The sequence below is a fragment of the Coregonus clupeaformis genome, chromosome 15 (assembly GCF_020615455.1).
Source record: "Coregonus clupeaformis isolate EN_2021a chromosome 15, ASM2061545v1, whole genome shotgun sequence".
Taxonomy (NCBI): Eukaryota; Metazoa; Chordata; class Actinopteri; order Salmoniformes; family Salmonidae; genus Coregonus; species Coregonus clupeaformis.
In genome coordinates this window covers 60,831,848-60,858,197 of record NC_059206.1, presented here as the reverse complement: position 1 = coordinate 60,858,197, position 26,350 = coordinate 60,831,848, and the positions used below count along the sequence as shown (strand labels likewise).

The 26,350-nt window shown below is 44.8% G+C and overlaps 1 protein-coding gene across 1 annotated transcript in view; it reads right to left on the bottom strand.

The window, feature by feature from the left end:
- The window catches only part of LOC121543599 (fatty acyl-CoA reductase 1-like), a 77,943-nt gene that overhangs the window by 17,235 nt on the left and 34,358 nt on the right, over positions 1–26,350 (bottom strand). Inside the window, exons 2-3 of the mRNA XM_045225254.1 lie at positions 19,620–19,887; positions 124–299 (exon numbers count right to left, since the gene is read on the bottom strand). Coding sequence (XP_045081189.1) covers positions 124–299; positions 19,620–19,847 — 404 coding nt within the window. The 5' untranslated portion in view covers positions 19,848–19,887. The remainder of the gene's footprint in view (positions 1–123; positions 300–19,619; positions 19,888–26,350) is intronic.

The following is a 26,350-nucleotide window of genomic DNA, read 5'->3' as shown; positions in this document are numbered from 1 at the left end:
CGCCCATGCATTTATATAGAATCAAACTGATTGGATTTGTTGAGTTGATAAAGTAGTGAGTTAGCATGATAGCTAGGGATAGAGGGATAGTTAATGTGTGTGTGTAGGGGCTGTGGTCCTCACTTGAGGGGTTCGTCGAAGCGGATGGTGGCAGCACAGTGGAAGACGATGTTGATGCAGGAGGTCAGTCTCTCTACGTCCTCAGGACTGATGGCCAGGCCAGGCTGTGTCAACTCACTGCTGATAGGAACTATCTTCTGGTGGAAGTCTGGGTTGTCCTCCCTCACACGGTCAAACAGCTGCAGGAAAGGCACACATAGATGCATCAGATCATATCAACGTATGTCAAGCCATTGATTTAGCCAGGTCCATGTGTAAAGGACACTATATGCATTGATGTCTGTAACGATTCTGTCCACATGGATGTTTGGCTGTAGGCTATTCCTCTACTCAACTTCTACTGTGTAAAGCCATGGCAGCTTTTACATAACAATAGCACCATAGTAGTATTTGCAAGCCTCAGTGTTAACAATACAGATCATGTTGCCTGAAGTAATTGATTAATCACTCTAGTATTCAAACACACATCCAGCAGGTGTCAGTACTTTCCCACAATGCCCTAGTAGCAGCGGTGTCGCCCATGGGAGACCACACGCTGCAGTACCAGTGCACTCTGTGTGTGTGTGTGTAACATGTTCCCTGTTGCTGTGACTCAGATGAGGCAGGGCGTGCACCCTACAGGACAGGACACAGGAAATGAAACACCACCTCACCACCAAGGAGGGAGATAAAATCACTCCTTATCCTCCAAGCAAAAACCATTATAAACAAATTGTAGGTTTTAGTCTTGAATGAAGGGAGCTGTGTTTTAGGGCTGAATATAAGAACACAACAAACAGAAGGGAAGATGAATTCTCTTATGACAAACGAGACATAAATCAAGTAGCTGGCCAGTGCACACCTCAGATTTAGCTCTGGGTGTCGAGATTAAGGAAGATGCAAAACACAGAGAATTGTACTGGACATTTCAGATTGCTAGTGATTAGGATTAGCGTGTGAGTTATGAAATTGGCTGTGTGTGTGTGACAGTTCCGGCTGCCCTGGTAAGCAGACCACTCTAAGTGAAGAGCAGGACAGATGTTGAGTAATGCCTCCAACAGCTGTTCATATCCATGTTCTCTCTCTCCATCTCCATCCCTCCCTACATCTATCTCTCTTTCTATATCTGTCTCTTTTCTGGTTCTCTAATGAGTCCAGGTTGTTTGGACTTTCCTCACATTGTGACAAACTCTGATGAACTCTGTTGACCCCAATCACCCTGGTGGAAAAAGCCAAAAGTCCCAGAGGTCAAAATGGGTTGTGCCCCCTGTTCTGCTTTCTGCTCCAGGTCAACCCAGCCTCTACTGATTTCAGAGGAGCTCGGTGTGGCCCCAGTATTTTTTAATGCAGCCCTGAAGTTGTGTCAGAGCTGGCCGTGAACTTCTAGGCCATCTGTTGGTGTGTAGCTCCCTTGAAGAAGGTGGGCACCAAAACTGGCACAAACACCCAGCAACCAACCCCAATATTGTGTGTATGTATGTGTGTGTTTGTTTGTGTGTGCACTGAGCCAGCTCTGACACAGTGATGACTGGCTGTAGAGAGAGACACTGTGAACCTGCCAGCACACCTCATATTGCCAGCACACCTCACCAAATTCAGTTCATAAATAAATCAAAAGGTGAAGAAGGTGTTTGTTTGCACAAAAAGTACTAAAGCTATGTATTTTACTTCATTTCATAACTGAATAACGGAACACTTGATTACGTTGGATGACCTAAGCTTCCTCTTTAAGGTTGCGTAACCAAGCAACAAAAAAACAACATGCCCTTACTAGTCTTGGCAGGAGCCCCGTAACCCCAAAACCTCAGTGTGAGCGGGTAACACAGTCCTCAGAATACGTTTTTACCCAGTCAGCAAAACAACAGAAATCAATCAGAGACCAGCCTTTTACAGTTCTATAACACAGCTGCCTGGGACGAGGTACTGGGTCTATAAAGCATGTAACCTAGGTGGCATAGGGTGGCATAGGGTGGCACAGCTCCACTCAGGGTGGCTTGGAGGAGGCTCACTTTAAGGTCAGTGGCACACTTAGTGAGAGAGAGAGAGAGAGAGAGAGAGAGAGAGAGAGAGAGAGAGAGAGAGAGAGAGAGAGAGAGGGCAGAGTAGGGATCAGTTTCACTCCTGTCTGTAGCCGGATGTTCCCTTCACTCTTATCAGTGGTCCCAGCTATACAGAAAACCACTTCTGCTGATCCTACAAAACACTACTACTACACTGTACATCATTTATAGTACCAATATAAATCACTTATAGCACCACAACAGACTGTAGTGGACAATCAAACACCATCTCATAAAGTTTCCCCCTCTACAGAATCAATGTAACCTGTCAGCCTTGTAGTAAACAAGCATCATTCAAGACAAGAGAGAGGGATAGGGAGAGAGAGGGAGGGAGAGAGAGAGAGAGAGAGATAGGGAGAGAGAGAGAGCATGAAGTTCAGAGGGGTGAGTGAGGTCAGAGATTGTTGGCCTGTGCATGCCCTTTGTTCAGCCTCAGAGCTAAGGGGGATGTGCTCCTACTGGGACTGCTGGGCTAGAACACAGCATCCATTCAGCAGGGGACACATTCAGAGTTATCTATTAGATATCTGTTATGCTGACTAACTTCTCCCTCTCCTCAGTTGTGGTGTGTGGCCCCTCTGTAGGGATGCCAGTTGTCCTCCCTCTGTCTCTCTCTCTACTTCTTTATCTCCCCATCTCTCTTTCTCCCCATCTCCCTCTCTCTTTCTCTCTGAGGGGGAAGTCGTGGGTGTGTGGAGTGTCTGCCACCAGCCTCGCTGCCTCTCTGCCCCTCGTGCCACATGCCAACCAGACCCATATGAGGAGCGGCATAAAATGACTGGCACCATGCCAAGCTGGCAGCCTACCCTCTCTCTGTCAAACTCCCTGTCTCTGGGCGGGACCTGTGTGTAATGGTATAGCCCTGTGTCTCTCTGATCATGCCAACCAGCCCCAGATGAGTCTATATGTGAAGAAAGGCCTAGGGGTCATAAATCTCCAGACTCTCCTCCCGCTTGGCCTAGGGGTCGTAAATCTCCAGACTCTCCTCCCGCTTGGCCTAGGGGTCGTAAATCTCCAGACTCTCCTCCCGCTTGGCCTAGGGGTCGTAAATCTCCAGACTCTCCTCCCGCTTAGCCTAGGGGTCGTAAATCTCCAGACTCTCCTCCCGCTTGGCCTAGGGGTCGTAAATCTCCAGACTCTCCTCCCGCTTGGCCTAGGGGTCGTAAATCTCCAGACTCTCCTCCCGCTTAGCCTAGGGGTCGTAAATCTCCAGACTCTCCTCCCGCTTGGCCTAGGGGTCGTAAATCTCCAGACTCTCCTCCCGCTTGGCCTAGGGGTCGTAAATCTCCAGACTCTCCTCCCGCTTAGCCTAGGGGTCGTAAATCTCCAGACTCTCCTCCCGCTTAGCCTAGAGGTTGTAAATCTCCAGACTCTCCTCCCGCTTAGCCTAGGGGTCGTAAATCTCCAGACTCTCCTCCCGCTTAGCCTAGAGGTTGTAAATCTCCAGACTCTCCTCCCGCTTGGCCTAGGGGTCGTAAATCTCCAGACTCTCCTCCCGCTTAGCCTAGGGGTGGTAAATCTCCAGACTCTCCTCCCGCTTAGCCTAGGGATCATAAATCTCCACTCTCCTCCCGCTTCAACGGTGCTGCTTTGTGGACTTTCACAGAAACCCAACACTAATGGCCCCTTCCTTTCAGCTAGCAACCCGAGCTGCCGTTTTGAAACACCTTCACTGACCGTCCTGTAAATATAGCCACTCATTCACAGCTCCTTTAGACATGGCAGGCAAAGACAAACAGAGAGAGAGAGAGAGCTGTCCCCTGGAGCAAAGATATGGCAGGGAAAGAGAGAGAGAGAGAGAGAGAGAGAGAGAGAGAGAGAGAGAGAGAGAGAGAGAGAGAGAGAGAGAGAGAGAGAGAGAGAGAGAGAGAGAGAGAGAGAGAGCTGTCCCCTGGAACAAAGATATGGCAGGGAAAGAGAGAGAGAGAGAGAGAGAGAGAGAGAGAGAGAGAGAGAGAGAGAGAGAGAGAGAGAGAGAGAGAGAGAGAGAGAGAGAGAGAGAGAGAGAGAGAGAGAGAGAGAGAGAGAGAGAGAGAGAGCTGTCCCCTGGAACAAAGATATGGCAGGGAAAGAGAGAGAGCGAGAGAGAGCGAGAGAGAGCGAGAGAGAGAGCTGTCCCCTGGAACAAAGATATGGCAGGGAAAGAGAGAGAGAGAGAGAGAGAGAGAGAGAGAGAGAGAGAGAGAGAGAGAGAGAGAGAGAGAGCTGTCCCCTGGAGCAAAGATATGGCAGGGAAAGAGAGAGAGAGATAAAAAGAGAGGGAAGGGAATAAAAGTTAGTGTGAACGACAGAAAGGAAGTAGTGTTTTACTACATGATTCCATATGTGTTATTTCATAGTTTTGATGTCTTCACTATTATTCTTCAATGTAGAAAATAGTACAAATAAAGAAAAACCCTTGAATGAGTAGGTGTTCTAAACATTTTGACCGGTAGTGTAGGCATGCACACACACACACTCTTCCCCTGCTCCTGGTCAAACAGCTGTTACTGTTTCAGCCAGGCTTGGTGGATGGATGCTGGGTAACTGGGTCTGCTCTGCGGTTGGCCCTCTCTCTAATGATCACAAAGCCGGAAATGCACAGTAGCTAGAAGTCCCTATAAGTCTATAGTACAAAGGTAGTGCACTATATAGGGAAAGGAGTTGTTTAAAGATGTATCATGGCTTTAGGCCATTTCCATGTGTCTGTCTCAGTATATTATCTCTGTTTATTATTTATATTCTCTGTGGTTGGCTCTTGGGGGGAAACATTGGAATGGACTTCCAGTAACAATTCCCCTTGGAGAGAGTGCCAGCTCTCTTGGACGTCATCCAGATCCCCTGCATACCACGGCTCCTCAAAGACCCAGAGGATTGTTCAGCGGTGCAGACCAGGTCATAGGTCATAAAAGCAAGCAGATACAGAGGCAGAGGAGAGAGCATTGCTGAGCATCCAGTGGCAAGCTGGAGGCTATCTAACTCTGTGCTCAACTTAATCCAAGAGGATCAATACCAACAGGACAAGACTGTTTACTTTACGGTGACAGGCAGCAATATTAGAATTTGTGCTCGGCAGTCGGCATACTGATGGCATGGCATTCCACTTCTGAGACAGTAACCTCATAGCGAGCCATGGAAAATTCCATTATCCTTCTAGAACAAACCAAATTGAACTAAGGACCACTTTAATGAGATTTACGAACCCATATGGTCACTGGAAACCACCGACAGGGACAGACCTAACGCTAGGCTTTACTGATCAAGCAAACTTAGTGGTTGTACCGTTGTGACCCCTGGGGGTTAGGGAAGGTGACAGTGGGATGTGGAGAGGGTTGTGGCCCCTCTGCGGAGTGTTGCTTGTGGCCCCCGGCGGCCGGCCCTGGTCCAGTGGGGTGTGCGGCCGAGCGGAATCCCGGAACTCGGGTCGGAGCGCTAGAGTCGTCAATCCATCGATTACAGAGGAAACCAAGCTGAAAGCACCCCAACGCTCCAACGAGCACAGAGACACACACTGCATCATGGCAAGGAAAACACACACACTTCGACAAAGAATACCAGAGGTGCTTCCACACAAATTGAATGTTTCCATGTAAGAGAATCAGCCTTCTACTGGCATCCAAACCATCCTCCTTCACTTGAATGACTTATTCCTGAAAGGAAACACCTTAGGGTGGTTTGATGCAGTGTGGTGACGATGTCTGTTTCAATCAGTTTGGATTCACAGTTTATCAAAGGGAGGAACACGGTGAGGCTGGGTAATCTTGATGAACACGATATCCTCTGTGATATAGAGAACAGGCTCTTATCTATGCTGCCATCAAAACCTGGAGTTTCTCTGTCTCCTTTACAGGAAATGAAACTGGACCTTTCTCATCCCAGGCAGATCAATAGCATGCATTTACACTACCTGACAAAGAGTGTGCAAAGCTGTCATCAAGGCAAAGGGTGGCTATTTCAAGAGTCTCAAATATAAAATATTATTTGATTTGTTTAACACTTTTTTGGTTACTACAGTGGGGAGAACAAGTATTTGATACACTGCCGATTTTGCAGGTTTTCCTACTTACAAAGCATGTAGAGGTCTGTAATATTTATCATAGGTACACTTCAACAGTGAGAGACGGAATCTAAAACAAAAATCCAGAAAATCACATTGTATGATTTTTTAGTAATTAATTTGCATTTTATTGTATGACATAAGTATTTGATCACCTACCAACCAGTAAGAATTCCGGCTCTCACAGACCTGTTAGTTTTTCTTTAAGAAGCCCTCCTGTTCTCCACTCATTACCTGTATTAACTGCACCTGTTTGAACTCGTTACCTGTATAAAAGACACCTGTCCACACATTCAATCAAACAGACGCCAACCTCTCCACAATGGCCAAGACCAGAGAGCTGTGTAAGGACATCAGGGATACAATTGTAGACCTGCACAAGGCTGGGATGGGCTACAGGACAATAAGCAAGCAGCTTGGTGAGAAGGCAACAACTGTTGGCGCAATTATTAGAAAATGGAAGAAGTTCAAGATGACGGTCAATCACCCTCGGTCTGGGGCTCCATGCAAGATCTCACCTCGTGGGGCATCAATGATCATGAGGAAGGTGAGGGATCAGCCCAGAACTACACGGCAGGACCTGGTCAATGACCTGAAGAGAGCTGGGCCGTCATGGATTAGTAACACACTACGCCGTCATGGATTAAAATCCTGCAGCGCACGCAAGGTCCCCCTGCTCAAGCTAGCGCATGTCCAGGCCCGTCTGAAGTTTGCCAATGACCATCTGGATGATCTAGAGGAGGAATGGGAGAAGGTCATGTGGTCTGATGAGACAAAAATAGAGCTTTTTGGTCTAAACTCCACTCGCCGTGTTTGGAGGAAGAAGAAGGATGAGTACAACCCCAAGAACACCATCCCAACCGTGAAGCATGGAGGTGGAAACATCATTCTTTGGGGATGTTTTTCTGCAAAGGGGACAGGACGACTGCACCGTATTGAGGGGAGGATGGATGGGGCCATGTGTCGCGAGATCTTGGCCAACAACCTCCTTCCCTCAGTAAGAGCATTGAAGATGGGTCGTGGCTGGGTCTTCCAGCATGACAATGACCCGAAACACACAGCCAGGGCAACTATGGAGTGGCTCCGTAAGAAGCATCTCAAGGTCCTGGAGTGGCCTAGCCAGTCTCCAGACCTGAACCCAATAGAAAATCTTTGGAGGGAGCAGAAAGTCCGTATTGCCCAGCGACAGCCCGAAACCTGAAGGATCTGGAGAAGGTCTGTATGGAGGAGTGGGCCAAAATCCCTGCTGCAGTGTGTGCAAACCTGGTCAAGACCTACAGGAAACGTATGATCTCTGTAATTGCAAAACAAAGGTTTCTGTACCAAATATTAAGTTCTGCTTTTCTGATGTATCAAATAGTTATGTCATGCAATAAAATGCAAATTAATTACTTAAAAATCATACAATGTGATTTTCTGGATTTTAGATTCCGTCTCTCACGGTTGAAGTGTACCTATGATAAATATTACAGACCTCTACATGCTTTGTAAGTAGGAAAACCTGCAAAATCGGCAGTGTATCAAATACTTGTTCTCCCCACTGTACATGATTCCATATGTGTTATTTCATAGTTTTGATGTTTTCACTATTATTCTACAATGTAGAAAAGAGTACAAATAAAGAAAAACCCTTGAATGAGTAGGTGTGTCCAAACTTTTGACCGGTAGTGTAGGCACGCGCACACACACACACACACACACACACCAAGGGCTAAGTCATTACACATGAACAAGTCAACTCTGACCCCCAAGCATTCCATACTTTCATATTTCACAGCGACAGTCTCTCTCTTTTCCTTTAGCCGTTTAAGCTCCATCCATCAACCAAAAGTCCAAGACTGGAGAGCCGTAGGTGAACAATGTCTGTGCAGGTCTGAAGAGATGTAATGAGAGCTCTGTATACTGCCTCCTCAAGTTCATTCATGTAGGGCATCTGTTAGAGTTTGAGACATTGTGATTTGCGTTCTAGCATCGCTACTTTCTGACCTCAAAATGTGGTCACACAAAAAGAGAAGGTCATCAATCATGCAGAAAAAACATCACATTGGATCAGCTAAATGCCTTGTCTAATACACAAACAACTATCTAGATGTGGAAAGGGGAAGGCGCTTGGCATACACTTTATCCCTATAGGGACACCAGGCTGGGTTGCTGTTTACCCCATTAGGATAAGGGCCACCACTGAGCATGTGCAAAATGCATGTCTGCCGTACCCTGATGGCTCTCTGTTCAATGTGTTAATTTGTTTCACAAACCAAAGTTAATTTGTGGCCTAATTATATGCAAAACATTCTCTCTCTCTCTCTCTCTCTCTCTCTCTCTCTCTCTCTCTCTCTCTCTCTCTCTCTCTCTCTCTCTCTCTCTCTCTCTCTCTCTCTCTCTCTCTCTCTCTCTGAAGGGAGAGCTGGCAGCCTACCCTCTCTCTGTCTCTGGGCGGGACCTGTGTGTAATGGTATAGCCCTGTGTGGGTGAGCGCTCTCTGATCTGTTACATCCACCATTTAAACAGAGCTTTACACACCTTGTAATATAATTGTATGTATTGAAATGTAATTCCACGTAGGCAACAATACACCATACCATAGGGTGCAGTCATTGGACCTGATTCAAAAACACCAGGCCAGATGTGAGCAGCAATGCTAGCCATTGACCCGTTTTACAGCCATAACCCGCCAACAGTTATGCTGTGCATGTGTTAAAGGTGATGACCCACAGTGAGAGCTAGCATTTATCAATGCAGGGAGAAAGTTACAAGGCTATAAGTAGGGCAGGAACAAGCGGTAACACAAAGCTCCCTGTTAGGGAAGAAACAATCAGGCCTGAACATTAGTCGCAAACAAGAGTAAATCGATAATGCAATGTATTCGTGGGGGACCCATGCATATCCCCGAGCACACGCACACACAAACACAAACACATTTCTCCGCAATACCCTTACTGAGCTGGGGAGTTGAGAGGGCCTTCCCTCCCTCTCTGGGGGCGACTCTTGAAGCACTCATACTAGAACAGATACCACTGCAGTGTGTAGACTAGCCTTGTAAACACAGCCAGTCTATAAGTGTTACCATGGATGTTCCCCAGAGGTACTTAGTCCACACCAGCTGCCCCATCCATCCCAGGGGCTCCAATAATTCAAGGATACAATACCAGAGCGCATTATAGTACCAGTCACTGTCACCACTGGTTTCCCACAGACCACTGAAACAAAGGAATCCACAAAGGTAGACATTTCTTAATACATTATGGATGTAGTTGCAGCCTTAATCTAAACAGAGGTTTTGTTTCCACTGGACAACGTGTAACTTCGTCCCCAGGCTCAATTGCTACCGCATATAGAGAGCCAGCTGGGGATGAAATTACTGACATTGAATTGAAGTGAGGCAGGAAAGCTTCAGGCTATTTCAGTTATAGAGTGCCCTAAAATACTAATTTTCATCATAGGTTTCTGTAAAATTGTGTTAAATATCTAGGTGGAGTAGTTGCCTGATATTGAAATGTTAATATTGGCTGGATGCCAAGCTTGTAAGCTTTGTGGATTTTACATTGCCTTGCCTACAATTTTACAATTCAGTCTTTCATCATATCATATAAATTATTAAAATATGTAAATGGCCGATGCACCTTAAAGGAGCCAAGGGATTATTAAGTCATCATTGGCCAGCTTTCCTCTACGTCTAGTTTTTCCTGACCACAGAACCTGACCAGGAAAACTTCTGGTCCTTATGGGGTATGGATGTGGTAGTACGGTAACCTTTGGATGACTGGCTCGGTAGTCTGTTAGTCTGTCCTGGCTGCCATTCTGATCTGGCCCTGCCCTCCCTCCCCAGTAGAGACTAAACTCCAGGACAGTGAGTGTGCGGCCACCCAGCTCCCGGGACATCCTCCCAGAATAAATATCAGCCCACAGAGAGAAGCACGAGATTGAAATTCACTCAACTTTCTAGAGCAGTGGTCACCAACCGGTCGATCGCAATCGACTGGTCGATCTCCAAGGCATTCGTAGTCGATCGCCAAACATTTCTGTAAAAAACAACAACGATAAAGCAAACCTTGTGTCTCGTCTCGTGATGTTGGTGGTAGGTGCACCTGATTCAGCAGCCCTGTACGCTGGGTAGGCAACTGTTGCCATTTGGAACCATTTCATGTGTCTGAAGATACAAACTCTGCCTTCCCGGCGGGCCTGGAGAGCAAATCAAGTGCACTATAGGACTACCGCTGGCCAATCGAATGGCTGAGATTACCGTGTCTGCAGTAATGTAGCAGGCATAAAACCATGACTAGAGAGAGACTGTCAATGAATAAAGCAAAGAGCTGCTGTTTTTTTTAGTGAGTTCACGTTTAAGTTCTTACTCAGCACTGTCAACACTTTTATAAGCCATAAAATGTGCGTTCTTCCTATTTCCACTCAATGCTACAACAAGCACTGCAGCAGTAATGAATGAGTAGGAAAGTGTATCTATAGGCTTTTTAATACCGAGGAATATTTAACATTCTCTGTTCATAGGAGTAACAACATTAATTTGTGCATGAGGCAGAAATAATGCAGTGTCAGCGTCAGTGGAGGAAAGGGAGAGCGGAGGGATGTTGAGAGGCGGACCCGCAGTCTGCTGTCTCTCAAGTAATACAACAACGGATCTATTACTGCTGTGATCATATAGCCTACCTCAAATTTTTTTTTTAAATGGCCCGAACAACAAGCAGGGCAATTCAAGCAAAGCCAATATGTGGTGATAATGTATTGGACTTATAACTTACTGCACAAACCTCATTGCTACAGCACTGTTTTTAATTGGTTAATGTTGCATAGGCTTACGTTTTTTAAGTAATGTAAAAAAAAATCTGAGCGGTAGATCTCGGCTTGCATTTTGACTCAGAGCGTGATCTTGACTCAGAACAGGTTGGTGACCACTGTTCTAGAGTTTTCCCTGTTAACACTATCAACGTTTCCCTTTACTGTGGCAATTGTGATCGTATCAACGCATTATTAGCCACTTTCAATGCAACATACCAAAACAAAACGAACTATGCGAGAGATTTTGTTGTAGGCAGAACGCATTGGAGTAGGATTCTATTGCATTGACATGCAGGACTCAGCCCGTACTCTACACAGACTGGTGCGACATAAACAATCAGAGCTGCAGTAGGCCTATATGCAAATAGACCATTGCCATATATGGATCTGTGCTATTTACTTTAAACTGGACTGTGTTTACAGCATGAGCGGTCGTGAGTAGATGCGCTTGTTTTGAGATCAAAGCGAGAGCTGCATGTAGCCACGTGTGCACATTTTGTTCATATCCTTTGCTAGTTAGTGAGTTATTAGCCCAGTTATAGATTATTTGTAGTCAGCAATAAGGGAGTGATTGCTTCCTACAAGAGCACAAAACGTGTACATTTCTAGACATCTTTAAAAAGCAAGTCAGGTAAAGAGCTTTTTTGTCTTAAAGGGGCAGTGTTGTATTTTGAGTAGCCAATAGGCAGAGGGTAGCATAATTTATCTGATTCTCTGTAATAATGGTATGGGAATAATAATGCATTTTATTTTGTAAAGTGGTTTCTTCACACCAACATTTTCAGTCACCTCCTTGTCTGAAGGACAAGTGGATAAACCGTTTAATGTCAAGCCCTGCATGTTTTTTTCAAAAGTTTCATGGAATGTAGGCCTACATTGAACACCACATATTGGCTGCTACTGTAGGCTGAATGATAGAACAGCTATTTCCATGTTAAAATGTTATGGAATGCATTTTCTCCATTGTTTTTGATGGTAGGCCACTCTGGTAGGCCTACATTATGATCAAATAGCCACAGTAACCTACTTGGCCACTGTTAAAACTGCAACTTAAAGTGGGTACAGCCTCAGTGTTCACAGTAAACGCGCGCTGGAAGTTGCACAGAATTTTCACAACGTTCAAGTTTGCTCTCAGCAGACCTGAAATTTGCTCAGCCCCCGAAAACAATTAGAAGGAACATTGCTCCAGGTATGTCCCAACGGGCAGACCTGGCTGGCACTGTGGGATTAGATTAAAATAGGAAAAGCACATACAGTTGAAGTCGGAAGTTTACATACACCTTAGCCAAATACATTTAAACTCAGTTATTCACAATTCTTGACATTTAATCCTAGTAAGAATTCCCTGTCTTAGGTCAGTTAGGTCATCACTTTATTTTAAGAATGTGAAATGTCAGAATAATAGTAGAGAGAATGATTTATTTCAGCTTTTATTTATTTCATCACATTCCCAGTGGGTCAGAAGTTTACATACACTCAATTAGTATTTGGTAGCATTGCCTTTAAATAGTTTAACTTGGGTCAAACGTTTCGGGTAGCCTTCCACAAGCTTCCCACAATAAGTTGGGTGAATTTTGGCCCATTCCTCCTGATAGAGCTGATGTAACTGAGTCAGGTTTGTAGGCCTCCTTGCTCGCACACGCTTTTTCAGTTCTGCCCACAAATTTTCTAAAGGGTTGAGGTCAGGGCTTTGTGATGGCCACTCCAATACCTTGACTTTGTTGTCCTTAAGACATTTTGCCACAACTTTGGAAGCATGGTTGGGGTCCAAATATAATGATGGTCTTATGGCCAAACAGTTCTATTTTTGTTTCATCAGACCAGAGGACATTTCTCCAAAAAGTACGATCTTTGTCCCCATGTGCAGTTGCAAACCGTAGTCTGGCTTTTTTATGGCGGTTTTGGAGCAGTGGCTTCTTCCTTGCTGAGCGGCCTTTCAGGTTATGTCGATATAGGACTTGTTTTATTGTGGATATAGATACTTTTGTACCTGTTTCCTCCAGCATCTTCACAAGGTCCTATGCTGTTGTTCTGGGATTGATTTGCACTTTTCGCACCAAAGTACGTTCATCTCTAGGAGACAGAACGTGTCTCCTTCCTGAGCAGTATGACGGCTGCGTGGTCCCATGGTGTTTATACTTGCGTACTATTGTTTGTAGAGATGAACGTGCAACCTTCAGGCATTTGGAAATTGCTCCCAAGGATGAACCAGACTTGTGGAGGTCTACAATTTTGACTGATTTCTTTTGATTTTTCCATGATGTCAAGCAAAGAGGCACTGCGTTTGAAGGTAGGCCTTGAAATACATCCACAGGTACACCTCCAATTGACTCAAATGATTAAATTAGCCTATCAGAAGCTTCTAAAGCCATGACATAATTTTCTGTAATTTTCCAAGTTGTTTAAAGGCACAGTCAACTTAGTGTATGTACACTTCTGACCCACTGGAATTGTGATACAGTGAATTATAAGTGAAATAATTTGTCTGTAAACAATTGTTGGAAAAATTACTTGTGTCATGCACAAAGTAGATGTCCTAACCGACTTGCCAAAACTATAGTTTGTTAACAAGAAATGTGTGGAGTGTATGTAAACTTCCGACTTCAACTGTAGCCTACACTACAACCACAGGCTTTTTCTAAGAAATATGAATCCATCTGGCTGTGGTCAGGTGTGGTGAGAAAGAAAGGGAGAGAGAGAGAGAGAGAGAGAGAGAGAGAGAGAGAGAGAGAGAGAGAGAGAGAGAGAGAGAGAGAGAAAGACAGAGAGAGAGAGAGAGAGAGAGAAAGACAGAGAGAGAGAGAGACACAGAGAGAGAGAGAGAGAGCAAGAGAGAGAGAGCAAGAGAGAGACAGAGACATTGAGCGAGATATGCTATACAGCAATAGGTGGAGTGTGATATCCACTCTGCCCTAAACGTGATCTCACCACAGTGATCAGGGTCGGTCAGGGAGACAAAATGAAAGGCCAAATGTAATTACTCTCTCTCTCTCTCTCTCTCTCTCTCTCTCTCACACACACAGTGGAAGAGGGAAGGGGATATCTAGTCAGTTGTACAAGTGAATGCATTCAACCGAAATGTGTCTTCCTCATTTAACCCAACCCCTCTGAATCAGAGAGGTGCAGGGGGCTGCCTTTATCCACGTCATCAGCGCCTGGGGAACAGTTGATGTGGGACTTAAATGCCTTGCTCAAGGGCAGAACACCCAGAATATCACCACACCCTTGCTTCCCTGCTGCTCTGTGAGTCACACAATGTACCCTTCATTCAGAGCAAGACAAGAGGAGGACCAAGAGAGAGATGACTGTTCTTTACCAAAACAAGAACAACACAACAGTTGTTCTGTAGAGGCCTGGTTCAACACCCTCCCTGCCCTCCTCCCCTCTGTTAACTGAGTACAAGTTTGAACAAATATGGAGAGCCAACAATCAGTTCCATTTCCACACAGTTTGGGATTACACATCCAGTAGACTGTTTGATAAGAGAGGTGTGGTAATAGCTGAGGTATGGTGTTAAACAGCAGAACAGAAGGTGGGCAGTGGGGGACAGTTCTGGGATGCAGTACACCAGGGCAGCTGTTCTGTTCTGGCCCTCCCTTGGTGAGATCCAGATGACTGCTGGAGTCAGCAACTAATAAGGTGCACACACACACACACACACACATACACACACAGGTGTACCACTCAGCATCCCTCCACAGTTTACATGGAGCCATCTAGGTTCCACCAACCAAATCCAACCAAACTAAAGACCACTCCTCTTCCACTGACCAATTATCAATATTATCGTTCACAACATATTGGCCAGATCATCACCCACTCAGACCCAAGCCCAGTCAGCAGAATTCCAGCAGATTCCCCTTCTTGCCCCTCTAGCATTCCAGCATCCCCCACCTCTCCCACACAGATCTGCACCCTGACCCTAGAACACTCTGGGCAAAAAATATTTTTCAGCTCTAAATAGGGTTCTTCTATGTCTAGAATATAAGAGAATAGCAGCCTATTAGTGGGAGAAGGCAGGCAAAAAAGCCTAAACTAAGGCACCCTTACCCCTTACGCATATCTATCACACTTTACATTACATCCAATGCCCTGCAATTCACAGAACTCAACTAACCAGACAACAGATTTATAGGCCTACTCTTTAGTGGTCAAGGCATTTTTATATCACGAGAGAGTCAATTCATGTTAATTCAATCAGATGTCTATCTGGATGTCCTTTTCCAGGTCACAGCACCTTTGCCTGATAACATGCTTTTAACAGAGCCCACAGAGACGCTCGGTTGGCTGTTACCTAGCAACAGGTGTTCTGAGTGACATTCAAGTTCCATAAGGGTATACGGCATGAAAAGCGGCTGGAACGGGCCGAGAGCATTCCTCCTATAGGATCCTCCTTTGTAAAGAAAAACCTCTGTCTAAGATGGATAATACAGAGACTGTAATCTCAGCACCCAGAATCTCAACCGAGCGCTGTTGTTAAGACCGTCACGAGAGACTATGCAGACCGCAACAGTGCCATGAATAATAATTGGAGGGAAATGCTTTATACAGCCGTAGCTAAACACATTCCTTTGAATGGTCTGGTTCGATTAGGCTGGATATGGCAGCCAGTCTGTTTCTCTGCCCTCTCCTTCCTCACTGTCTTGTTTGGCTGGCTAGTGTTGTCTCGTATAGTGTTGTCGACTGCACAAACAGACTATTGTGTTTGATGAACACCAAGTTGATATCCTTTCTCTGGTGTGTGAAGACACATTCTGGATGTTTGAATTCAAAAATCACATCAGGTAGAATCACATCCAGCTCCAGCCCCTGGCACACACTCATGAATTACTCTAACTCTCTTTCTCTCTCTCTCTCTCTCTCTCTCTCTCTCTCTCTCTCTCTCTCTCTCTCTCTCTCTCTCTCTCTCTCTCTCTCTCTCTCAACTCTCTCTCTCTCTCTCTCTCTCTCTCTCTCTCTCTCTCTCTCTCTCTCTCTCTCTCTCTCTCTCTCTCTCTCTCTCTCCTCCATCTCTCTCTCTCCCTCTCTCTCTGTCTCTCTCTCTCTCTCTCTCTAACTCTCTCTCTCTCTCTCTCCCTCTCTCTCTCTCTCTCTCTCTCTAACTCTCTCTCTCTCTCTCTCTCTCTCTCTGTCTCTCTCTCTCTCTCCTAACTCTCTCTCTCTCTCTCTCTCTCTCTCACTCTCTCTCTCTCTCTAACTCTCTCTCTCTCTCTCTGTCTCTCTCTCTCTCTCTAACTCTCTTTCTCTCTCTCTCTCTCTCTCTCTCTGTCTCTCTCTCTCTCTAACTCTCTCTCTCTCTCTCTCTCTAACTCTCTCTCTCTCTAACTCTCTCTCTCTCTCTCTCTCTCTCTCTCTCTCTCTCTCTCTCTCTCTCTCTCTCTCTCTCTCTCTCTCTCTCTCTCTCTCATTGCCGTACCATTACAGTTTTTCTCAATTGCTAAAACACTAAACCCTATTGTCTGAACCAAATGCTCAGTTGCCTGAACCCACTGATTGAATCAATCACTCTTTTGGCAAAACCATAAGCACTTTTCACCTGTTTAGACATAACTTGTCAACACATTTTCATTGTGATGCACCCGTGCTGCATAATGGTGAGCACAGGTGACAAAAAGTCAAACACAATTAGAGCACAGGTGTCACCACTTGAACACAACAACTCAAAATTGATCACACTTGTGGCTAATGATGTGAGGGAACATATACAGTAAGCCAGTTCAGAGAGCACTGGTTTGTGAGGCCCTACAATGGATAGAAATCTGAGAGGAAGAGTTCGTGTGAGAGGAGGTCGAGGTGGTCAGCGAAGACAAAGAACAGTAATATCTGATGAAATCAGAGCTACTGTGATTGACCATGTTCTTGTCCATGGTATGAGCATGAGGGAGGCTGGACAAAGGGTACAACCAAACATCAGTAGATTCACTGTGTCCACCATAATCCGAAGATTTAGAGAAGAGAACAGGTAATTACCTTTTTTTTGACATTATAGTACAGTATGTAAATGTTGACAGCAATTACTGTATGACATACTATATACTGTACCACAGTATACTGTAAGTAAATATATGTTTCAGTACATCACTGTACCAATGTACTGTAGTATTGTAATGGAGGGTTGGTCTAACTGTTTGTAGGCCTAGTATTCCATGTATATTTTTTGTAACTCCATGTTCTCTTTTTGTAGAATTGAAAGACTGCCACATGGGGGTGGGAGGACAGGTATGTTCTCCCCACACCAAGAGACCCTAATTGTTGATATGGTCCGTGAGAACAATGCCATTAAACTGAGCGAAATTCAGCAGAAGATCATTGAGGACCATTTAAATTTTGAGGGTATCAACAGTGTCAGCCTCTCTACTGTTGATCGTGTCCTCAAGCGCAACAGACTGCGCATGAAACAGCTATACAGAGTGCCCTTTGATCGCAACTCAGACAGAGTCAAAGAGCAAAGATTCCAGTATGTACAGGTTGGCATATATCCAGACACATTCAATGTTGATTACTCTAAGTAGTGATTTACTGTAGTGGCCTAAATCACTTTTTCCGTATCACTTACAAAACTATATCTATTTCTACAGAGGGTTTTTCAACTGGATGCAATGGAAAGACCCCATCAATACATCTACATGGATGAAGCTGGGTTTAATCTCACCAAAAGGAGAAGGAGAGGCCGTAATGTGATTGGCCATCGGGCCATTGTTGGTGTTCCTGGGCAGCGTGGTGGCAATGTCACATTATGTGCTGCCATCAGCAATCATGGGGTTGTCCACCATCATGCCAACCTGGGGCCCTACAACACTCACCAGCTCCTCATTTTCCTCAATCACATGCGAGATGCTTTGTTAGGGCAGCAGGATGAGCATCCCATCTATGTTGTTGTTTGGGACAATGTGAGTTTTCACAGAGCCCTCCAGGTTAGAGAGTGGTACAATATGAACCAAGGTTTTATCAATCTTTGCCTTCCACCGTACTCCCCTTTCCTAAACCCCATTGAGGAATTCTTCTCCTCATGGCGGTGGAAGGTATATGAACGCCAACCTTACACCAGGGTAAATCTCCTGCAAGCCATGGGACTTGCCTGTGGTGACATAGGTGTGGAGGCATGCCAAGCCTGGATACGGCATGCCAGGGTTTTTTTCCCCCGTTGCCTGGCCAGACAAAATGTGGCCTGTGATGTGGATGAAGTCCTATGGCCTGACCCAGTACGGAGACATGATGCTGTGGCTGAGTAATGCACTTATTTGTATATTTTTGTACTTTATTTTTACATGGGCTTACTGTACACAAGTGGCAAACGCATAAGATTTCTGTTTGTTTTTACAAGTGCTACATGTAAATGCACAAGATTTCTGTTTTGTCTTTTTGTACAAATGCTAAATGCACAGTTTTTTTTTGTTTTGCAACATGCATTTAGGCTACAGTGAACAATAAACATTTATTTCTCCAGCTTCATGTCCTGAGCATTGTGTTTTCTATTTTTCTACGTAGTGTTTAGTGACTGTTCAGTAGTGTTTTTTATTTTGATTGACTCGGGGCACGATTTGACAACATAGTTCAGTTTTGAGCACAGATTGAACTGTTTTGAGGTGAAAGTTTGGTTTTGCAAGAAGAGTCTGAGGTTTTGTGAATGTAGCTTGAAAATTGGGTTTTGTGTTCACAGTTAAGAGAAAAGGAGAGCAGCTTTCAAGAAATGTGTCTTAGCAATCGAGAAAAACTGTAACTGGTGCCTCCATTGTTAATTATCTGTGTGTGCCTGCCTGTGTGAGTGTTCTCAGTTAGAGGGCAATAACAACATCAGTAGCAGCAGAGAGTAAAACAGAGCCACGATGCTTCAGCATGCATTTGTGAACACGTCAATACTCTCCCAGTCTCCATTTCTTTCTGCATCTCACATTCTATAACACAACATCAAACAATGATTTTCAATAAACACAAAGCTGCAAGAATACAAAGCTAAGCCAATAAACCTGCATGTGGCACGAAGCCAACAGGAAACAGATGAATGATCCAGTTTGCCTTCACTTCAGATCAGTAGGAGGAGATAATGAGAAGGGACTTCTTTAGACTACAGAGGTTCCCCCCTGGTATAGTGTACTACAGCCTAGTGTACCACAGCCTAGTGTACTACAGCCTAGTGTACTACAGCCTAGTGTACTACAACCTAGTGTACTACAGCCTAGTGTACTACAGCCTAGTGTACTACAGCCTAGTGTACTACAACCTAGTGTACTACAGCCTAGTGTACTACAGCCTAGTGTACTACAGCCTAGTGTACTACAACCTAGTGTACTACAACCTAGTGTACTACAGCCTAGTGTACTACAGCCTAGTGTACTACAACCTAGTGTACTACAGCCTAGTGTACTACAGCCTAGTGTACTACAGCCTAGTGTACTACAACCTAGTGTACTACAACCTAGTGTACTACAGCCTAGTGTACTACAGCCTAGTGTACTACAGCCTAGTGTACTACAGCCTAGTGTACTACAACCTAGTGTACTACAGCCTAGTGTACTACAGCCTAGTGTACTACAACCTAGTGTACTACAGCCTAGTGTACTACAACCTAGTGTACTACAACCTAGTGTACTACAGCCTAGTAGTGTACTAAACCATTGAGTAGTGCCCCTCACCTTGCACTTCATCATGACGCTGACCCGTTCCTGCATGGACTGTCCAGCCTTGGGCCTGACCAGGAGGTAGAGGGTTCGGACCTCTGGACAGGACCGCAGCAGTTTCTCCACCAGCACCTTGCCCATGAAGCCCGTGGCGCCAGTGATCAGCACGTCCTTGCCTGCGTAGTAGTCAGCGATAGACGCCATGCTGCCGTCTGCCCCTGTCTCTCCTTCTGTCTTTCCCATCTGTGTAGCTCGTCCCAGTCCCAGCCTTCACAAGGCAGCTCTTAGAGAGAAAGATAGAGGGATGAAGGGAGAGAGAATGAGAGAGACCGAGAGAGAGAGAGAGAGAGAGAGAACGAGAGGAGAGTGAGAGGAGAGAGAGAGAGAGAGAGAGAGAGAGCGAGAGAGAGAGAGAAAGAAAGAGAGAGAGAGAGAACGAGAGAACGAGAGAGAGAGAGACAGAACAAGAGAGAGAACGAGAGAACAAGAGAGAGAGAGAACGAGAGAGAGAGAGAAAGAGAGAGAACGAGAGAGAGAACGAGAGGAGAGAGAGAGAGAGAGAGAGAGAGAGAGAGAGAGAGAGAGAGAGAGAGAGAGAGAGAGAGAGAGAGAGAGAAACGAGAGAGAACGAGAGAGAGAACGAGAACGAGAGAGAACGAAAGAGAGAGAACGAGAGAGAGAACGAGAGAGAGAACGAGAGAGAGAGAGAGAGAGAGAGAGAGAGAGAGGAAGAGAGAGAGAGCTCAAAGACATTAGATAAAGTAGGATTTTTTGGATGCTACCCTCCACAACATAACCTTCATTCCAAACCAAAACTCCAAACCTACAACCTGATTTTGGACGGAATTACCTGGAAGGCTTTCTACTACCAAGGATTACTATTCTCAAACTATACAGCAAATGCTCTGGCAAACAAACAGAAACCTGAAAACACCATCCAACCTGGAACTGAGTGAGTAATGTTTAGTATGAAGCTATTTTTCACTTTCAAAAACCAAGAAGAAAAATACATTACAATGATATATTTTATTTTATAAGGACTGAATGCTAAGGCTACCAAGCTTAAGCTTGCTAGTACAAATAGATACCATTTCAATTAGCACTGACGTGTGAAGTGAGAGGTGTAAGAACCCTTGAGCCCAACAATGGCAGGAGAGTCGTACAGTCTACCCCAACCAAATGGAGAGGCCCCCCCCCACTGTTCAGAGGTCATTAAAATACAGTACCCTCTGAATGTAAAAAACGACAAGACACGAAAAGAGTATAAATTGAAACTTATTTTGGGGAAGCAGGAGACACTTTTTGCTGATTTGTATAAAAATGGGAACATAAGCAACCTTATCTTCCACACAGACCATCCCCTGGCATGGCACAGTGCTATACTGCTAACACCCCCCCTGTTAAGAGGGGGGGTGTTAGCGATGGGTGGAAACTCAGGATACTGGACAACGAGGACTCTGAGTCGTCTAATATTAATCTCTATAAATCTGCGGGACCCCCCCTCAGGACCTACACATAAAAGACCCCCGCAGAGAGGACCTACATCCAGACCACAGCACCATCAACCACATCTACACTCCCCCCCAAGTCAACCATGCCCACACTCCATTTAGGCCCCTTCAGATCAGACCTATGCCCCTCCTACCCACCCCAAGCCCCCACTCCCACAAAGAGGGCCTCAACATGAAAGCCACACATACGCCCAGGCCGTGAGCAGGCAAACAGGCCCAACACCCACTCTTACACTAGCCCAATCCAATGGCATGTACCAGATGCTTAGCAGGCTCTACTCACAATTACTGGCCTGAGGCCAAACCACACAACCAACAACATTAGACACTTTATGGAACACAAAGCCTTCACTATTTCATCCTGGAATATCCAAGGCCTGAGGTCATCTGCCTTTGGCCTAAAGAGCAGGAATCTGGACTTCACCAAAGAAATCGGAAATACAGACATTGTCATCCTACAAGAAACATGGTATAGAGGAGACGGACCCACTGGTTGCCCTCTAGGTTACAGAGAGCTGGTAGTCCCATCCACCAAACTACCAGGTGTGAAACAGGGAAGGGACTCAGGGGGTATGCTAATTTGGTATAGAGCAGACCTAACTCACTCTATTAAATTAATCAAAACAGGAACATTTTACATTTGGTTAGAAATTCAAAAGGAAATTATCTCAACAGAGAAAAATGTCCTCCTGTGTGCTACCTATATCCCCCCACTAGAATCCCCATACTTTAATGAAGACAGCTTCTCCATCCTGGAGGGGGAAAATCAATAATTTCCAGACCCAGGGACATGTACTAGTCTGTGGCGACCTAAATGCCAGAACTGGACAAGAACCTGACACCCTCAGCACACAGGGGGACAAACACCTACCTGGAGGTGACAGCATTCCCTCCCCCATATGCCCCCCTACGCACAACTACGACAACATAACCAACAAAAACGGGTCACGACTCCTGCAGCTCTGTCGCACACTGGGTATGTACATAGTCAATGGTAGGCTTCGAGGGGACTCCTATGGTAGGTACACCTATACGCCTTCACTATGGTGAATCACTAAAACAATACAGAAATACAATACGGAAAAAGAAGGAACAGCATGTCAGAAATCAGCTCAATGTAATTGAAGAATCCATAGACTCTAACCACTTCTGGGAAAATTGGAAAACACTAAACAAACAACAACACGAAGAGCTATCTATCCAAAACGGAGATGTATGGGTAAACCACTTCTCCAATCTTTTTGGCCCTATAACAGAGAACAAACAGCAAAAAAATATGCATGATCAAATGCAAATCTTAGAATCAACTATTAAAGACTACCAGAACCCACTGGATTCTCCAATTACATTGAATGAACTACAGGACAAAATACAAACCCTCCAACCCAAAAAGGCCTGTGGTGTTGACGGTATCCTCAATGAAATGATAAAATATACACACTACAAATTTCAATTAGCTATACTTAAACTCTTTAACATCATCCTTAGCTCTGGCATCTTCCCCAATATTTGGAACCAAGGACTGATCACCCCAATCCACAAAAGTGGAGACAAATTTGACCCCAATAACTACCGTGGGATATGTGTCAACAGCAACCTTGGGAAAATCCTCTGCATTATCATTAACAGCAGACTAGTTCATTTCCTCAGTGAAAACAATGTACTGAGCAAATGTCAAATTGGCTTTTTACCAAATTACCGTACGACAGACCACGTATTCACCCTACACACCCTAATTGACAAACAAACAAACCAAAACAAAGGCAAAGTCTTCTCATGCTTTGTTGATTTCATTTTGGCATGAGGGTCTGCTATACAAATTGATGGAAAGTGGGGTTGGGGGAAAAACATATGACATTATAAAATCCATGTACACAAACAACCAGTGTGCGGTTAAAATTGGCAAAAAAACACACACATTTCTTTCCACAGGGCCGTGGGGTGAGACAGGGATGCAGTTTAAGCCCCACCCTCTTCGACATATATATCAACGAATTGGCGAGGGCACTAGAACAGTCTGCAGCACCCGGCCTCACCCTACTAGAATCTGAAGTCAAATGTCTTCTGTTTGCTGATGATCTGGTGCTTCTGTCACCAACCAAGGAGGGCCTACAGCAGCACCTAGATCTTCTGCACAGATCCTGTCAGACCTGGGCCCTGACAGTAAATCTCAGTAAGACAAAAATAATGGTGTTCCAAAAAAGGTCCAGTTGCCTGGACCACAAATACAAATTCCATCTAGACACCGTTGCCCTAGAGCACACAAAAAACTATACATACCTCGGCCTAAACATCAGCGCCACAGGTAACTTCCACAAAGCTGTGAACGATCTGAGAGACAAGGCAAGAAGGGCCTTCTATGCCATCAAAAGGAACATAAAATTTGACATACCAATTAGGATCTGGCTAAAAATACTTGAATCAGTTATAGAACCCATTGCCCTTTATGGTTGTGAGGTCTGGGGTCCGCTCACCAACCAAGAATTCACAAAATGGGACAAACACCAAATTGAGACTCTGCATGCAGAATTCTGCAAAAACATCCTCCGTGTACAACATAAAACACCAAATAATGCATGCAGAGCAGAATTAGGCCAATACCCGCAAATTATCAAAATCCAGAAAAGAGCCGTTAAATTCTATAACCACTTAAAAGGAAGCGATTCCCAAACCTTCCATAACAAAGCCATCACCTACAGAGAGATGAACTTGGAGAAGAGTCCCCTAAGTAAGCTGGTCCTGGGGCTCTGATCACAAACACAAACAGACCCCACACAGCCCCAGGACAACAACAACAACAACAACAACAACACAATTAGACCCAACTGGCTCTCAAGAGAAGACAGGTATGTGCACACTGCCCACAAAATGAGGTGGAAACTGAGCTGCACTTCCTAACCTCCTGCCAAATGTATGACCATATTAGAGACAAATATTTCCCTCAGATTACAGCGATCCACAAAGAATTCGAAAACAAACCCAATTTTGATAAACTCCCTTATCTACTGGGTGAAAAACCACAGTGTGCCATCACAGCTGCAAGATTTGTGACCTGTTGCCACAAGAAAAGGGCAACCAGTGAAGAACAAACACTGTGCTGCCATCTTGTTAGAAGGTAACAGATTTATTTTATTATAGTGATTAAGAGTGACTTTCATTGTGTTCCATGCTGTTTAGCGCCCCCTAGTGGAGCTTTCTGGTACTTAGAATTATGGACGAAAACCCGGAAGTAAAGTTGTTATTATGCACGCGACAAGCAGCTAGAAACAACGTTACTGTACAGTTCTTTCAGTGCAACTATTTCTTGTTACGCTTCAGCCTCGGAAGATATTTGTTTGTAAGTTCAATTCAAGCATATTGCAAGTGATGATAATATTGTTATTGACAGAATTGCTTACTTATCAATGTTAATTGGTTACATTTACTCACGCAAATTGCATTGACTTTCATGGATGCCGTTAGCTGTATTAGTTTGCTCATGCGTCATGTAAAAGAAGTGTAAAACATACTATAGTTTGTTACTGTTTCTAGTGTAATATGCTTTGTTATTGTACAGAGGTGTTTGTACATTATTAGAGTAATGAAAGGAGTTGGCTAGTTGTTACTCATAGAGTAATTATCTATTTGGTTTGTCGTCATGCCAGATACATGGTAACTTGGCACTTGCTTTGTATTTATGCAACTTCAACTTGAAATGTATAATGTACAGCTACAGTATGTCAATGTGAATTGAATACTAAAGTATATTATTTTCTGTATTTGCAGTTTCACAACATAAACGTTTTCAATACATTCGTTCAAGAAAAGTCACGCCTTGGAAGTTTTATTGAAGACTCAGTTGTTAGCTATCTGTCTAGTTTTGCACGGGAACGCAATTCAAGGGCAGAATAGTGAAAAAACATCATCACGGCGGGCTCAAGCACATGAATAATTGCACGTGGTGGTTATGATTCTACGTTCATTAGCCAACAAAGCCTCTGATCCTAGGGATGACCAGCAGTCTACGATGCAGCAACCAGAGGCAAGTGTTCGACAGAAAGAGGAAGAGGAGCGAGTAAGAGAGATGGAGGAGCCTCTTCAGCACATTGAGACCAAGTCTCAGTCTGCAAGATCAAGGTCATCAAAACAGTCAAGCAGATCCTCAACGGCGAGTTATGCAGCCATCAAAACACGTGCCAAGGCGGACGCAGCGCGTGCTCGAGTCTCCTATGCTGAAAAGGAAGCTTCTATGATGAAACAAAAAGCGGAACTGGGTGCAAGTTTATATGTTCTCCAAGTTGAGAGAACAGCTGCTGCTGCGTTGGCTGAAGCTGTAGCCCTTGAAGAAGCGGTAGAGTCTGAACGCAGAGAGCTCCACAGAGAACTCAACACAGGGACACAGCCCTTAAGTCCAGTCCAACGTACTCGTGAGTATGTGCAACAACATGCTAGGCCCTACTTTGCTGAAATGCCATTTGAAGTAGAGACACAAGAGCTTAGTGTTGGCCCAGCTACAGGCCACAATCCAGAAAGTAGCAAACAACGGAGCATGAGCAGAGAATCTCCGTACAAAAGAAATGAAAAGCAGCATGGTGGAAAGGGGAAAACAAACCCACTTCCAGTCACCGAAACAAAGCTTCCCTGAGTCACAAGTGGCACCAGAACTCACCAAGTACCTCCTGCGCCGTGAGATGGTGAGTTCCGGACTCCTGAAGTTTGATGATCGTCCTGAAAATTATTGGGCATGGAAAGCATCTTTTCTCAATGTGACCAGAGACTTGAATCTATCAGCCAGGGAAGAGTTAGATCTAATTACCAAGTGGCTAGGGGCAGAGTCGTCTGAGCAAGCAAAGAGAATTAGATCTGTCTATATTCTCAATGCAACAGCAGGGCTTAACATGGTCTGGCAAACGACTAGAAGAGTGCTATGGTACACCTGAAGTGATCGAGAATGCACTGTTGAAGAAAATTGATGAATTTCCAAAACTGTCTAACAAAGACAATCACAAACTAAGAGAACTGGGTGACATTCTTCTCGAACTGGAGTGTGCTAAAGAAGAAGGGTACCTTCCAGGCCTCGCTTATCTGGACACATCTCGTGGGGTAAACCCTATAGTAGAGAAACTTCCATTCAGTTTACAAGAGAAATGGATAGCACAGGGATCCAAATACAAGGAGGACTATCGGGTAGCATTCCCACCATTCTCGTTTTCTCGAGATTCATCAGGAACCAGGCGAAAATTAGAAACGACCCCA